This window comes from Meriones unguiculatus, chromosome 2, assembly GCF_030254825.1.
Source record: "Meriones unguiculatus strain TT.TT164.6M chromosome 2, Bangor_MerUng_6.1, whole genome shotgun sequence".
NCBI classification, from domain to species: Eukaryota; Metazoa; Chordata; class Mammalia; order Rodentia; family Muridae; genus Meriones; species Meriones unguiculatus.
The window spans coordinates 1,047,365-1,061,744 of NC_083350.1; the positions used below are offsets into that span (position 1 = coordinate 1,047,365).

Below are 14,380 nucleotides of genomic sequence, written 5' to 3' on the forward strand. Positions count from 1 at the left end.
TGATTTTAGTCTATCAAGTCTCATCAGGAGTGGCTGCATTGTCTTTTTCTGTAGCCTGGTAAAGCTGCTCCCCCCTCAGGGGTTGGTGATCAAAGAGCAGGCCAATCAGTTCCTGTCAGAGACAGTCCCTGTTCCATTACTATGGAAGCCACTTGGACACTGAACTGCCATGGGTTACATCTGAGCAGGGGTTCCAGGCCATCTCCATGAATGGTCCTTGGTTGGAGTATGAGTCTCAGAAAAGAAGCTCTACAAGGAGAGCAACTGAACCAAAATATCTGGGCACAGGGGTCTTTTCTGAGTAAATATCTTAAGTGTGAAGAGAGATAATACCCTCATCTTTAATTCCGAACTTAATTTTAATTTGGAGTCAGGCCAAATACACAGCATCCATATTTTCATGTTTTCTCAAAATCAATGCTTTCCCTAAATATCTTCAATGTCAAGTTGGTGGTCAGAGTCAGGATGCTCCAATGCAATAAGCACCTCCGCCTGAGCTCTTCCCTCTTTAAGAAAAGAGTACATTCAGAAAACAAGGCTCATAATGTTCACATTAACCTTGAGAGCCATGGTTAAGGTACAGATTACAATTCAGAACCAAGAATAACTTTCCAGTTGTGCATGATTTGCTGCATTTGGGTCCAACCTAAGTTGTTGCATCCTTTTCCCTATCCTGTCTTGTAGTGTTGGCTTTCTACCATGACACTGTTTAAACACATAAGAAAAGTCTATTTCTGTTTCCCATCCTCCTTCAGACAATATGTATTAAGGCAAGGAGCCCTAAATTGCTCAAGTCAACATGACTGCCAAAAAAAAAAAAAAAAAAAAGCAATAATCATGAGCCTATAAAGTAAAGAATCTGAACCTTCCCCTTGGTTGATATAATCACTGTGCAGAAGTAACTCCTTGTATTTAGCATTTCTTTACTTTTTAAATACATTCAAAAGCCTGGTTCCAGGCTCAAAGGAAGTGAATGGTAGCTATTTCTAAGATTAGGGAAACCCTCATGTAAACATTAAGAATCCCCCACTGGGCAGAATTAAGTCTCAGAAAGTGGACAGGCATCAGAATTTCACATCTCAATGAATGAATATGAAATAACAATTTGTCTTCATTATCTCATTTCCTGAGGCTAATAGGCAGTGTTCTGCATTTGACAATGAACAAAACCTCCACCTCAGACAAGATATGCTTTGGACTTATCAGTGGTTTTTTTGGTGGCTTTTGCATTTCTGAGCACCCCTGCATCAACAAAGATAGCTCATTTGTTTCACTTTGTGAAAACACTTCATTTTTCCCCAAGACTTTCCATTTCATGCTGTGTGAATTTTATTAAGATCGCTTTCACAGAAGCTAAGTATGGTTGGATGGGGCTTGGAGGGATGGCAGTTATATAGTCTGGACAATGTTAGAAGCCTCTTGAGACATTTCTTTGCTACTAAAATCCGCTTGGACAAATTATACAATAGTTTGCCCTCATAAATATTTTGATGTTGTAACCTATAAATCATTCCATAATATTACCTAAAAATCAGCAGCATAGAAACCTAGCTATTCTTCATATCAGATTATCACATGCATATAGTCTTTAGATATGCTTAAACCTGAGCTATAATTCTAATTAAAATGATATTTTATGTTATACTTAATAATTATTAATAAAACTGACCTGTAAATCTGTCTAATAATCTGTTAATGAAGATTGTCTAATCAAGTGATTATCATTAAATAATTGAAATGACCTTACATTTTGATATTTCTGCTAGAATGTCTATTAAGAATTTAAACATTATTATGCACTGTCACCTATAACATTATACTTCTTCCTAATATTATATCATAATAACATAACAGTATCTTATAAAAATAAATCGACCCAGCTATTTCTCTAGGGTAGATATTTATTCAGTTACTACTAAACTCTCCTTATTATTAGTTCTAACATTATGATGAAAGCAACTAGCAATTTTTAACACTCTTGAGTGTGCTAAGCTGCACTGTAAGAGGTTGTTTACCACCTCTTTATCCTTTAAGATTGCATGAAGTGGTTCTATTATATCTATTTCAGAAACACAGCAATCAGAGACAGGCAGGTTGAGCATCTTGTCTAAATTTACACTCCCATTATTGGCAGAAACTATGCTAAAGCACAATTTTCTTAAATTCAAATAGAGTACATATAATAGACATTAAAACTCCTGTTCTTTGCTCAATGGTAAAGCACTTGGTAGCTATTTCTGAACTTGGTTGCCTGTTCTTTGATCACTTGCCCCCGGCAATGTGGCCTTGCCAGACCACAGAGAAAGAGGATCTAAGCAGTCCTGATGAGACTTGATAAGCTATGGCAGATGTCAGAGGAGGAGAACTCCCCCTTTCAGTGAACTCGGGGAAGAGGATAGGGAGGCAGACAGAGGGAAGGTGAGCCTGGGAGGACTTGTGGGACAGTGCTTCAATTGGAATATATAATGAATAAATTATGAAAATTAGTTAATTGATTAGAGAGAGAGCATGAAAACCCCACTGTCAGCATTCAGAAAACCACACTGAGCATGTTTAAATCATTTTTAGTTGTTCCTGCACATTTTGGTAAGAATTTAAAACTCAAGTACACGTGGATTCTTTACCTTTATTTCTCTTTCATATTGGGTAGATTTTCTAAGAATGAACGAGCATGGAGAAGAAGAACTAAGGATAAGGGCATCTTTTATAAAGAAATTACTGACATACTTGAACCCACAGAGACCTATTTCTTTCTCTATCTCTTTTCACAGAATGTGTGACACAGGAGAAGGACTATTCACCTTTCAAACAAGAGAAGGAGAAATGATCTATCAGAAGGTCCACTCTGCAACACTGGCCATAGCTGAGCAACACGAAAGATTAATGCTAGAAATGGAGCAGAAGGCCCGGGTAAGGCTCCATCCTATGTAACCTGATGCTTGTGGATGAATACCCTGTGCTGATCTATATTTATATGAGTCTGTTTATGCTGTGTGTGGTGCCCCCACGCTCTGTCTCTGTTACCAGACCTAGGAAGGTCAATCTCAGCTCTATAATACCCTACTCAGTGTATCACAAAGTTATTTTTGGCCAGGATTTACAAGCCCTGCTTTCCATAGATCTGTGTGTGTTATGCTGCATTGGTTGCCCAAAGCTGTGTGGATTGCTTAGAGAATGAGGAGGGGGTTGAAGTATGTTACTTCATACTATCGTATGCAAACCATCATATAGGAATTTTAAGTATATTTCCATGAAGAAATGTCAAGAATTTTTTCTTGAGACCATAATTATTGGTCATGAAACATAGCATCCTGTGTAGGTTCCAAACTTACTGAATCATCACTGCTTGCAGGTCATGTTCCCAAGCAAGGTATTAAATCCCTAAAGGTACTCTTTTCCTTCATAGCACAGCTACAGTAGTTGTTCCCATTTTGTTCCCAGAAATACACACCATCGTGAAACATTTCACCTTATGATGGTGACAGAGCAAATGTAAAGAGAGTATTTGGATACATTTCGCTATCAATTTTACAGGCATGCTTCTCTCTGAAGGTTCATGCTAGTAAAATTAAGTTGCTCCCTATCTAGTCCATTCTTCATAATCAGCTAGTTTAAGACTCTTCTGAGAGCAGTCTACTCAGTTTGGTAACTTCTCAAGAACACTAAGTTCTAAAACCATGGCAGAGGTTTCCCAGTCTCCAACACATTACTTTCTATTTTAATATACCTCCTCTATCTATACACACAAAACTTTACAACAAGCATGAAAGAACATTTCAGTGTTCTCTATGTGATTCCTGTTTTCAATTAAAAATAACAGAAATTTCTGTGTGAAAACTAGCCAAAAGTACAAAATGCAGGTTAAAATAAAACTAAGATGTAAAAATATTGCATTGTACTTAATACATATCTACTACAAAATAGAAAGGTGACAGTGGTTTGCTGTTGTGTTTTGTTTTTGTTTTGTCTTTTTAGTTTTCAAACCACGCCACATGATATTCATGCTTAAAACTTATGTATTTTCATATGCTTTAAAAGACTTTTAAAAGATTAAGTAACCCAAAAAATATAAAGCAATAGGTGTCTTAAACATAAGTTTTCAGGCAACTGAAAGCTTTTGCTTTTACCTTTTTTAATGATCCATGATACGTGGATTAATAGACTTTCACCAAGTGCAGTGAAAGTAGTGTCTCAACTGCTACTTCTTTCTGGAAAGAAGAAACCTGGTTTTGCTATTATTGATAACACCTCATTGCATTTAGATGTATCCATCATCTAAGCCATGCCATATTTTTTTATGTAATTTAAATGAGCTGATGAATTAGTTCAAGAGGTGAGATGCCTGTTTTTAGGTCTGACAACCTGAGTTCAATCCTTGAAACCCATGTAGTAAAGGAAAAGAATTAATTATTAAAATCTGTCCTCATATCCACACACATCACATCTACTCACTCACATAAATAGATGAGTGTTAGCTAAAATGTTTTAATAAAACAATTAGCTATCTAAATTTTTTTCAGCCATAGTGAATAGTACATTTTCTTTTATGCATTATTGAATATCAATGCAAAAAATATCGACTGAATTGGTAAAACAATTAAATATGTACATTTTGATTTCTGTCACTAAGAAAGATTATGAAATAACTAGTATTGACTAAGTCAATTATGATGTTTTTCAAGTTAGCTATTTATTAACTGGCACAAGATCATTATGCGCTTATTTCACACTCAGTGAACTGTACTGATGAGGAGACAGATAGAAAAGTTTCCTCTTTCAGGTCGCCTACATCTTTGTGAGATTAAATAGTTTGTATTACCCAGTGTTGTGTAAAGCCCCTTGGCATCTTGAAATACCTACATTCCGTGCCTTAAAGTAACTATGTATAAGACATCTTGCTCATGAAATTTTTAATAAACAGGCAATAAAACATTGCATGGTCTTATTTATGTTGTCATGGCAGTGGAGTCAAGAGAGGTTCTGGATAATAAACTCCTGAGCAGTGTGTCCATGGACCTTCATAGAGAAAGATCTCCACAGATAACAGGGCTTCCTTCCGCTGTTGATTCACACAGCTCCTCAGTACCACCTTGCTGTGAAAACTAGATAATACCCTGCAGAAATGGAAATATTGGGTAGTTTTGACATTTTCTTTAGTTTTTAAACTTAAATATGTTTCATACAGAAAAGTAAAGTTTGTTTGTTTGTTTGTTTTCCACAAATAAGAATGCCAAAGTTGGGCGTGGTGGTGCATGCCTGTAATCCTAGCACTCTGGGAGGCAGAGGCAGGCAGATAGATGTGAAATACCAGCATGGAGTGGAGACATGGCACCATGTGACATGCCTAGCTGAGGAGTTACTGGGATCTGATAGCTTCTGGGAGAGGGAGAGGCAGTTCACCTAAAGCCTACCATGCTCTGGGACAGACCATATTCCCAAAAGCATTTGAGCAGCACAAATTGGACCTGGTGGGTTATAAACAATTATCATGAAGTGGTGTTGGCTTTTGTCAAAGGCCTTTTCTACCTCTAATAAGATGATCTTGTGTGTTTTTTTTCTTTCAGTCCGTTTATATGGTGTATTACACTTACTTTTTGTAAAGGAACACAAATGAGTACAAATGAAAAGGTTGATCTGGGGGAGTTTGGGTGTGAATACGGTCAAATTACAGTGTATGAAATGTTCAGAGAATCAATCAAAATAGTTTTAAACACAGCAAGAAATGAATTGCATTGCAAAATTAAGCAAGGATAGCAAATTTTAAACTAGAGCTATTTCTGATACTAATCTGTGATACCAATACACATTTCATTGACAAAATTTTTAGAAATTTAAATAAAATTACATATCTAGAACACATTTTGTTTCACAGATAACATTCTTTCTTCCAGAACTAGTGAAACTCATCAAGTTTCATTACCAAAAGATGGTCTGCTATCAAGTCATCACATTACCTAGAATATCAACTTTTCTTGTAGTAGAACCCATTCATCAGAGGTTCAGCCCTACATGCTCTAAAATTACTTTTATTTGCTTTTTCACTTGTCTTGGAGGCTTACTGCCTTTATCTGCTAACCTAGGTCTTGTCTTGGAAGCTTTTAGCCTCCATATAATCAAACCTATGCCTAAAATGTTTTCAGCCTCTGAGACTTACTCCTTAATAAGTTCAACCTTTCTAGTTTTTTATGAGCTCATAGCTGTTCTGGGTCAAACTCCTCTTTCAGCTGACCTATTCAGTCTGGCTTTTCTCTCAGCCTCTGAATTGTACTGCTTGATCTCACACTAACTCTACCAATCTTTTCTAATCTTCTGGCTACTCCTCATTCTCTGGCTCATTCTGTCTTCATCTGTGTCTGTCTTGTTCTCTCATTCCACCTCTCTCTATAAAACTCTCCCAAGAAAACTGCCTCCTCTATCTTTTTTATTATTATCATTGATTACAATTTATTCAATTTGTATACCAGCTGTGACCCCCTCCCTCATCTCCTCCCAATCTCAACGTCCCTCCTACTTCTCCCCCTTTGCCCCTTCTCCAGTCTACTGATAGGGGAGGTCCTCCTCCCCTTCTATTTGACCCTGGCCTATCAGGTCTCATCAGGACTGGTTGCATTATCTTCTTCTGTGGACTGGCAAGACTGCACCCCCCCCCAAGGGGGAGGTGATCAGAGAGCCTGACACTGAGTTCATGCCAGAGAAAGTCCCTACTCCACTTGGAGACTGAGTTTAGGGGCTTCATCTGAGCCAGAGTTTTAGGTCCTCTACATGTACTGTCCTTGGTTGGGGTATCATTCTCTTCAGAGCATCTTCCCTAGGATCGTTCTTGCTCTTTAGGACAAGGAAGATGCTCAATTCTCATTCAGAAGGACAAATGCAATAGACATCTGAAGCAGGACAAGACAGGGAACAGGACAAGAGCTTACTGCAGACTGCCTCTGAAAAACTCTACTGATCGAGGTATCCAAGCAGAGGCTCAGACTCATAGCCAAACTTTGGGCAGAGTGTAAGGAATCTTATGAAAGAAGGGGGCACTAGAAAGACCTGGAGGGGACAGGAGCTCCCAAAGGAGAGCAACAAAGCTGTAAAAACTGAGCTCTGGAGGCCCTGAAGAGAATGATACTCCTCTCTCTTTTCATTCTTTGTGTTGCTCCCTTAAGTAATTTCCCTTTCCTCTTTGTTCTCATGAGAGCTCTGTATGTACTATTCTGTTAAATCTTTCTTGATTCATCACTTTTTCTGTCACTCAATTAGATATCACTTTCAAACATGGGTGTTTCCTTCTGCAAACTAATGTTATCTTCGTTGTTTGGGATTAAAGGCATGTACTACCATACCTGGACCTAAGCTTTTCTTTACCTGAAACTAGCTCTGTACCAGGATGGCTTTTAACTGAGATCTGCTTGCCTCTGTCTCCAGGATTAAAGGTGTGTTAGTGTTCCAGCCAGATCTCACAGACCTAGAAAATCTTTGGATGTGATCTTTTGTCAGAGCAGCCATGTTCTGAATTAAAATTCCTCTGCAACATGTCCTGTGTTCTAGCCTGTTTGAATACAGATCTAACCATGATGGATAGAAAGCCACAAATATCCCTAAATACATAAATACAGTTTTTTGGGAGGGAGATCTCAAAAGGAGGAGAGGAGAAAGGATGAAACAAACTTTCTTTTTAATTCTTGTTTTTATGTTGTTAGGGATTATAGACATGGTAAAATGCCTATGGCTTAAAAAACAAATGAGAAAACATGAATGAAAGAAAAACATGATTTCCTGAAACATTATCAAAAATAAGTAAATGAGAAGATAGGCATTGTGAGCAGTAATTTCTAAACTTGTGATATCATGGATAAGTAAAAAGCCATTTGAAATCATGCAGAGATTTATACTTTGTCATTTTGTAAAAAAAAAAAAAGTATTAAATATTTAAGATGCTTTTTTCTGAAATCCAGATTTTATGGTCACAATGAAGAAAAGATAGAAAGAAAAGGAAGCTCCAGCATTGGGCAAAAAAGCAAGTATCATTACCACAATTACTTGGCTCTATGTGGCTAATAATGAATAAAAATGGGGGATATAAACAAACAGGTGTGGGCTTATAGGAAATATTATGAGAAGCCTTAACCCCCTCGTTGGAACATCCTGCATCAGTTCTAGAACTAGCAGTGGTGGTGTCCGAGGTCTGAGTAGGTTCAGGAGACCATTGCCCCCAGGGGCGAGACATGCTCCATGCCAATTGACTAACTCCATGTTATCCTCCACTTTTGAAAGTCATTTAAGGTTCTTAAATTATTTTTTCCCCTTTTTTTTTAAATTTTTCATCAATTACACTTTATTCATTCTGCATCCCCCCATAAGCCCCTCCCTCCTCCCTTCCCAATCCCACCCTCCCTCCTCCCTCTGCATGCATGCCACTCCCCAAGTCCACTGATAGGGGAGGTTCTCCTCTCCTTTCTGATCTTAGTCTATCAGTTTACATCAAAAGTGGCTGCATTGTCCTCTACTATGGCCTGGTAAGGCTGCTCCCTCCCAGGGGGAGGTGATCAAAGAGCAAGCCAATCAGATTATGTCAGAGGCAGTCCCTCTTCACATTACTATGTAACTCAGGGTCAGCTGCTTTCGACCCAGAGAAGAGCATGTCTGATTGCATGCGGGTTGATGCCCCAGGTCCCGCCTCTGAGAAAAAGGTATTGGTCGGGTCTGATGCTCTTTGGGTGGATGACACCTAAATGAACATCAGTACAAAGTCCCAATGTATTTCTAATATCAGAGATCAGACCTCTACTCTTGCCTGATGCGTCTAAAACAAAAAGGGGGAACTGTAGAGAGCTGCGGAATGCTATGCCTTAAAGATGGAGCTGGTTTCAGCCTTCCACCTTCCCGATGGTGAGTGCTCTCTGTCACGAACAATTCCACATTTGGCTAAGGCTGAGGATCTGGCTTGCTTCCATGTATGTGGACCTATCTGCATTGCCCACGTGGCACGCTGGGGTTGGCTACCCAGAGGCTATTTAAGCTGTGGGATGGCTTTCCCCAGGGTCAGATGATTGTTCAAGGTTCCTGAATAAACTGCATTGAAAAAAAAAAGAAAGAAAAGGAAGTCTGCTCTTCAGCGAGGTAATTTGAATAGCAATACAAACTGAATGAACTCACCCTTTTCCAGTTATACTTTATTACAGTGCTTACTGATCACTCAGTATTGCCGAGCTATGAAACAATGTTATATATAAGCAGTTATATGGAGTGCCCTGTCAGCACATAGATAGCATGTGAGTATCATGAGTGTTGCATGATCTGGATAGATTTGGTTTTGCTTCTCCTCTTCCTCCTCTTCTTTATCTTCTTCGTCATCATCATAGTGGTCATCCACATCTCTTCTTCCTCTTCCTCCTCCTCTTTAATCCCCCCTCCTCCTTCTTTTTTCATATTAGCAACTCTCACTCAAATGTAGCCCACAGTTTGATGGGCAGAACCAATCATTTGTATTATTAAGTATAATGATTGTTTTTCTTAAAATGGATAAAATTTTAGAGCATATGAAATATAGCATAGATTTTATAGCAAGCATACACTCATAACTTTTTTTAATTTTTATTTTTTTTATTTTATTAATTACACTTTATTCATTTTGTATCCCCCCATAAACCCCTCCCTCCTCTCCTCCCGATCCCACCCTCCCTCCCCTTTCTGCATGCATGCCACTCCCCAAGTCTACTGATAGGGGAGGTTCTCCTCTCCTTTCTGATCTTAGTCTATCAGTTCACATCAAAAGTGGCTGTGTTGTCCTCTACTGTGGCCTGGTAAGGCTGCTCCCCACTCAGGGGGAGGTGATCAAAGAGCAGGCCAATCAGATTATGTCAGAGGCAGTCCCTCTTCCCATTACTATGTAACCAACCCACTTGGACACTGAACTGCCATGGGCTACATCTGTGCAGGGGTTCTAGGTTATCTCCACTCTGGAAATCAATCTGGCACTTTCTCAGACAACTAGGAATAGCACTTCCCCAAGATCCAGCCATACCACTCCTGGGCATATATCCAAAAGAGGCTCAAGTACACAAAAAGGACATTTGCTCAACCATGTTTGTAGCAGCTTTATTTGTAGTAGCCGGAAGCTGGAAACAGCCCAGATGCCCCTCAACTGAAGAATGGATGCAGAAACTGTGGTACATCTATACAATGGAGTATTACTCAGCAATGAAAAATAAGGAAATCATGAAATTTGCAGGTAAATGGTGGGACTTGGAAAAGATCATCCTGAGTGAGTTGTCCCAGAAGCAAAAAGACACACACGGTATATACTCACTCATATAGACATACAACATAGGACAAATTCATTTATAACTTTTGAAGGAACAAAAAAGCCTCTCAGATGAGTTATGGTCTTAGCAGTTTGACTGCAAGTTTCCATTAAAACATTCTTTTTAGACCTATTTTTCAGGGAGCTCTATCGGCATGAAAAAGATAAGGTTTTCTACAGCAAAAATGTTAGGCCCAAAGGGGAGGACCCTAATTTTCAGATGGGGATGAAGAGAACTCAAGAGACCTATCATCAATGCAATAGCAAGAGGTTTAATTGAGCAGCATATAATGGGGCTGCCTGCCCCTACTCTCCCCCCCCCCCGACAAAACCAGAGAGGAACAGCCAGGAGAGACAGAAGTCTGAGGTTTTTATATACATTGTAATTAACCAACACAAATGAACTATTATACTAAATAATAAAAGTAACTGTATGATCCTAATTAATTATTTTATTAGTGCTTAATTTCAAAACACTAAAAAATTAGTTTTTTACAAACATACATGATAGAATACATGCACTTGAAAAATCAGACATTTTCTCATAAATGTGTAATAAAGTAGACATGGAAAAAGGCTGTATAAAGTCTGGTCAGTGAAGAGATAACACGTGTTGGAACAAAAGTAACTTCAAGCATTTCCTTTAACATGGAGTGTGTTGTGAGTGGTCTAGATGTCACTTCAGAGAATATATGTGAACATATAATGTAGAGAGAAAGGGGAGAAAGAAGACAGATATTCCTAACTTCTGATCAACTATAGTTCTTAATGTATAAGAAAGAGGGCTACCTAATGTAAAAGGCTACAACTTCTATGCTAAACAGATGTCTGCTTATTTTATTGCTGAGGCTGAATAACATGAGGAACCTTTTATCAGACACTGTGCGTAAATGAAACAAGAGATTTCAAAGGTTAATACAACTCAGCATACAAATATAACATAGCAAGCTCAAGGCCACTTCATTTCAAATCAAACCAATAAAAAATCAAAGCCAAATAAATCTTAAAAGTCAAGATAACAATTTGATGGTTGAGAATGGATGTTCTGGTGTATACCAATTATCCCAGCCCTTGGGAGGATAAAACAGGCAGATAACAGATGTAAGGGTTTCATAGAGAGTTCCTGTCTCACAAAGTAAAAACTTATGGGAGAATAATGAGTGCTACTTTGGTGAAGGAAATTGCATCTCTCATTTCCTTGGATGTTAGCTGAAAGTATGCATGGTATGTGGAAGTGGCATACTGAGTAAGATTAACAGAACCACACGATCTGAATCAGATCCTTTATCTACTTCATCCTGTAAGAGGCTATGTGGAGCCTGGCAATAACTTCTTCAAAAAGTTAGCATACAACAAGCAGGGCTTTCTTGAAAACTCAGGTATTACTAATTCATAAAGAGGCCTTTGAAGGAAATTAGCTTTATGTAGAAATGGAATAAAACGCTTTAATCCTGGTTTTCAGTGTGTGTGCCTGCTGAACATTACTGAAACAAAGCACTATGCATTTAAAATTTTAAAGGAACAAAATTGCAGTGTGCAACAACCATGAATCTTAATATTTATCATGTTTATCAGCATTCTTGTGTACAGAGAATAGTTATAGTTCTGTAAATGCATTTAGCCTCTAATTTACAAATGTTAGAGATTCTAAGGATATACAGATATACTTTAATCTCTGTTGTTAAAAGTGGAACTAAGGCCTTCAGTGCCAACTCTCTTTTTTTTCCTTTTTTTTTTTTTAATTTTGAGACAGTTTCATTACGTTTCCTGGGCTGGCATTGAATTCAGGACTCTCCCACCTCAGCCTCTTGAATACTAAGATTATAAGTCTGCAGCATCAAGCCTGGCTTGAATGCACATACATTCCTAAAAGTATCATTGATTATAAAAATAAAAGAATTTTGTTAAAGCTATCATTAGTATACTGCTAGGGTTTCTTTTATATTTTTCAAATTACTTAAATGTAATTTGCTAGCACATAATTAAAACATATAGTAGTAGCAATCACTATTTTAAGCTAAATTAAAATAATATTCCATGAAGATCAAATAAAATATATTGAACAACTTCTATTAAATGTGTAAATCACATTTTATTTGTTACGTTAGAACAAACTCAGCAAATGCCTTCTAATTCCTTCCCATTTATCTTGAATAAAATGGAAGATTAAGTGTGAGGTGTCCGCCACTGAAAATTAAGCTAAGTCCATGAGAAACCAATTGCCCATAAACCATCAAACTTTAGAGGGTGGTTTTAATGCCTGCAAACAGTGCCAAGCATGCCTGGCTTACTGTCCCTGGAGTCTCTATTCACATACAATTTTGAAGTTTTATGAACTTGCTAAGAACAAATCAAATGTGGCATTCTCTACTGGGAGTGCTCTGCATATACTTCTTTATTACACAACACAACTAATATACATTTCACATGTTATATTAGTGTGTTTTCTGATTATTGGTATCTTTGCAATCATTACCTTTTTTCACAACATATGTTCTTATCAGTTCAATTCTCTCCTGTTTCAGATATGCCAATGAACATGTTGACACATGTTCTTTGAAGCATTTAACTCATCAGACTTATGTGATGGTTAGTACTAATTAACTAGACAGACCTAGAATCACCCAAGAGATAAGTCTGTAGATCTTTACTGATTGTATTAAGTGGGAAGCCTTACCTACTGTGTGTGGCACTATTTCCTTCCTGGGATCCTGAACTTTACAAATAAAGAAAGGGAGCTAAGAGCAACAGTATTCACTGCTCTTTCTTCCTAATTATGTGATGTGGCCAGCTGCTTCAAGTTCCTGTTGCCTTGATGCTTTCTCACAATGATGTTGTGCCCATGAACTATAAGCAACCTTTTCTCTCTTAAGTTGCTTTTGTTACAGTATTTCATCATATCAACAGGAAAAGATACTGACTATGCATTTCTAGTTCACATATACTAGACACACTCACATATACATTCATGCACACCCATGAGTTTAACAGCCTGCTTAGCTCTGTTTATCTCTACTTTCTCCACTGCCTACATTGGTTAAATATTCCACTTTTGTTGAGTTTTGTACTTCTACAGATCACCATAACTTAGACCAAACATGTATCCTCACCTCCAGTGTCATTCCTTTGCCTGCTCACTTTTTGCAAATGCTACTAGGATCTACTTCGATATTACATATATATTGATCTCCAATATATACAAATCAAAAAAGTTTTAGTTGTTTGCCCAGATAAGATCTCAGGTAGCTTTCCCATATAGATATCAACTTCATTTTTGTAAGGCACACTTTGGGGTGAGGTCATGTGCTTTGGCTTTGCTTTGTTTATCTGTGCTCTCAGGTAGAACACAGACATCTCAACTACTCTGCACACTTGGTTGAATTGTGACCTGCACTCTTTTCAGACACCAAATGAGCATTTTCTGGTTCATTGCTTAGCCTCCCAGTGAACTAAATGTTATTTCAAATGGCTACAATAAAAAGGAGGTGGCAGAAAGCATTGGCAAGAGTTTCAAGGGTTGATCTAACTGCTTCCTTATCAAATTGATTTCTGTATCTGCTTTGAACTATCTTTTCTGAATCCTGGCACTGCCCATGCAAAGTGAGAAGCAGGTAAATACTGGCTGCAGGAGAGTTAATAGTTATAAATTCAGGGAGTCTGGCACAAAGGTCCAAGGTTTGTTTTCTTAAACAGTTTTTCATTAAATAAAATTCAAAAAAGAGCAATAGACAATCAGTTCTCATCAGAAGTGGCTGCAGTGTCATCTTCTGTGGCCTGGTAAGGCTGCTCCCCCTTCAGGGGGAGGTGATTGTCTAAGATCAGAAAGAAGGAGAGGAAGACCTCCCTTATCAGTGGACTTGGGGAGGGGCATGCATGCAGAAAGGGGAGGAAGGGTGGGATCAGGAGGTGAGGAGGGAGGGGCTTATGGGGGGATACAAAATGAATAAAGTAATTAAAAATAATAAAAAAAACCTGAAGCTTTGAGAAAAAAAGGATGTTTAAAAGAAACAAAAAAAAAGAGCAATAGAGTAGATTCTCTTAATAAATAAACTGAAAAACATGAATCAATCCTGTTTCATTTATTAAAAC

General features: G+C 38.0%; 1 protein-coding gene across 2 annotated transcripts in view; it reads left to right on the plus strand.

Moving 5' to 3' along the window:
* Dok6 (docking protein 6) overlaps positions 1-14,380 on the plus strand; it is a 528,294-nt gene that overhangs the window by 401,913 nt on the left and 112,001 nt on the right. For both annotated transcript variants that reach the window (XM_060376955.1, XM_060376954.1), the window contains exon 6: positions 2,772-2,910. In XM_060376955.1, coding sequence (XP_060232938.1) covers positions 2,772-2,910 — 139 coding nt within the window. The remainder of the gene's footprint in view (positions 1-2,771; positions 2,911-14,380) is intronic.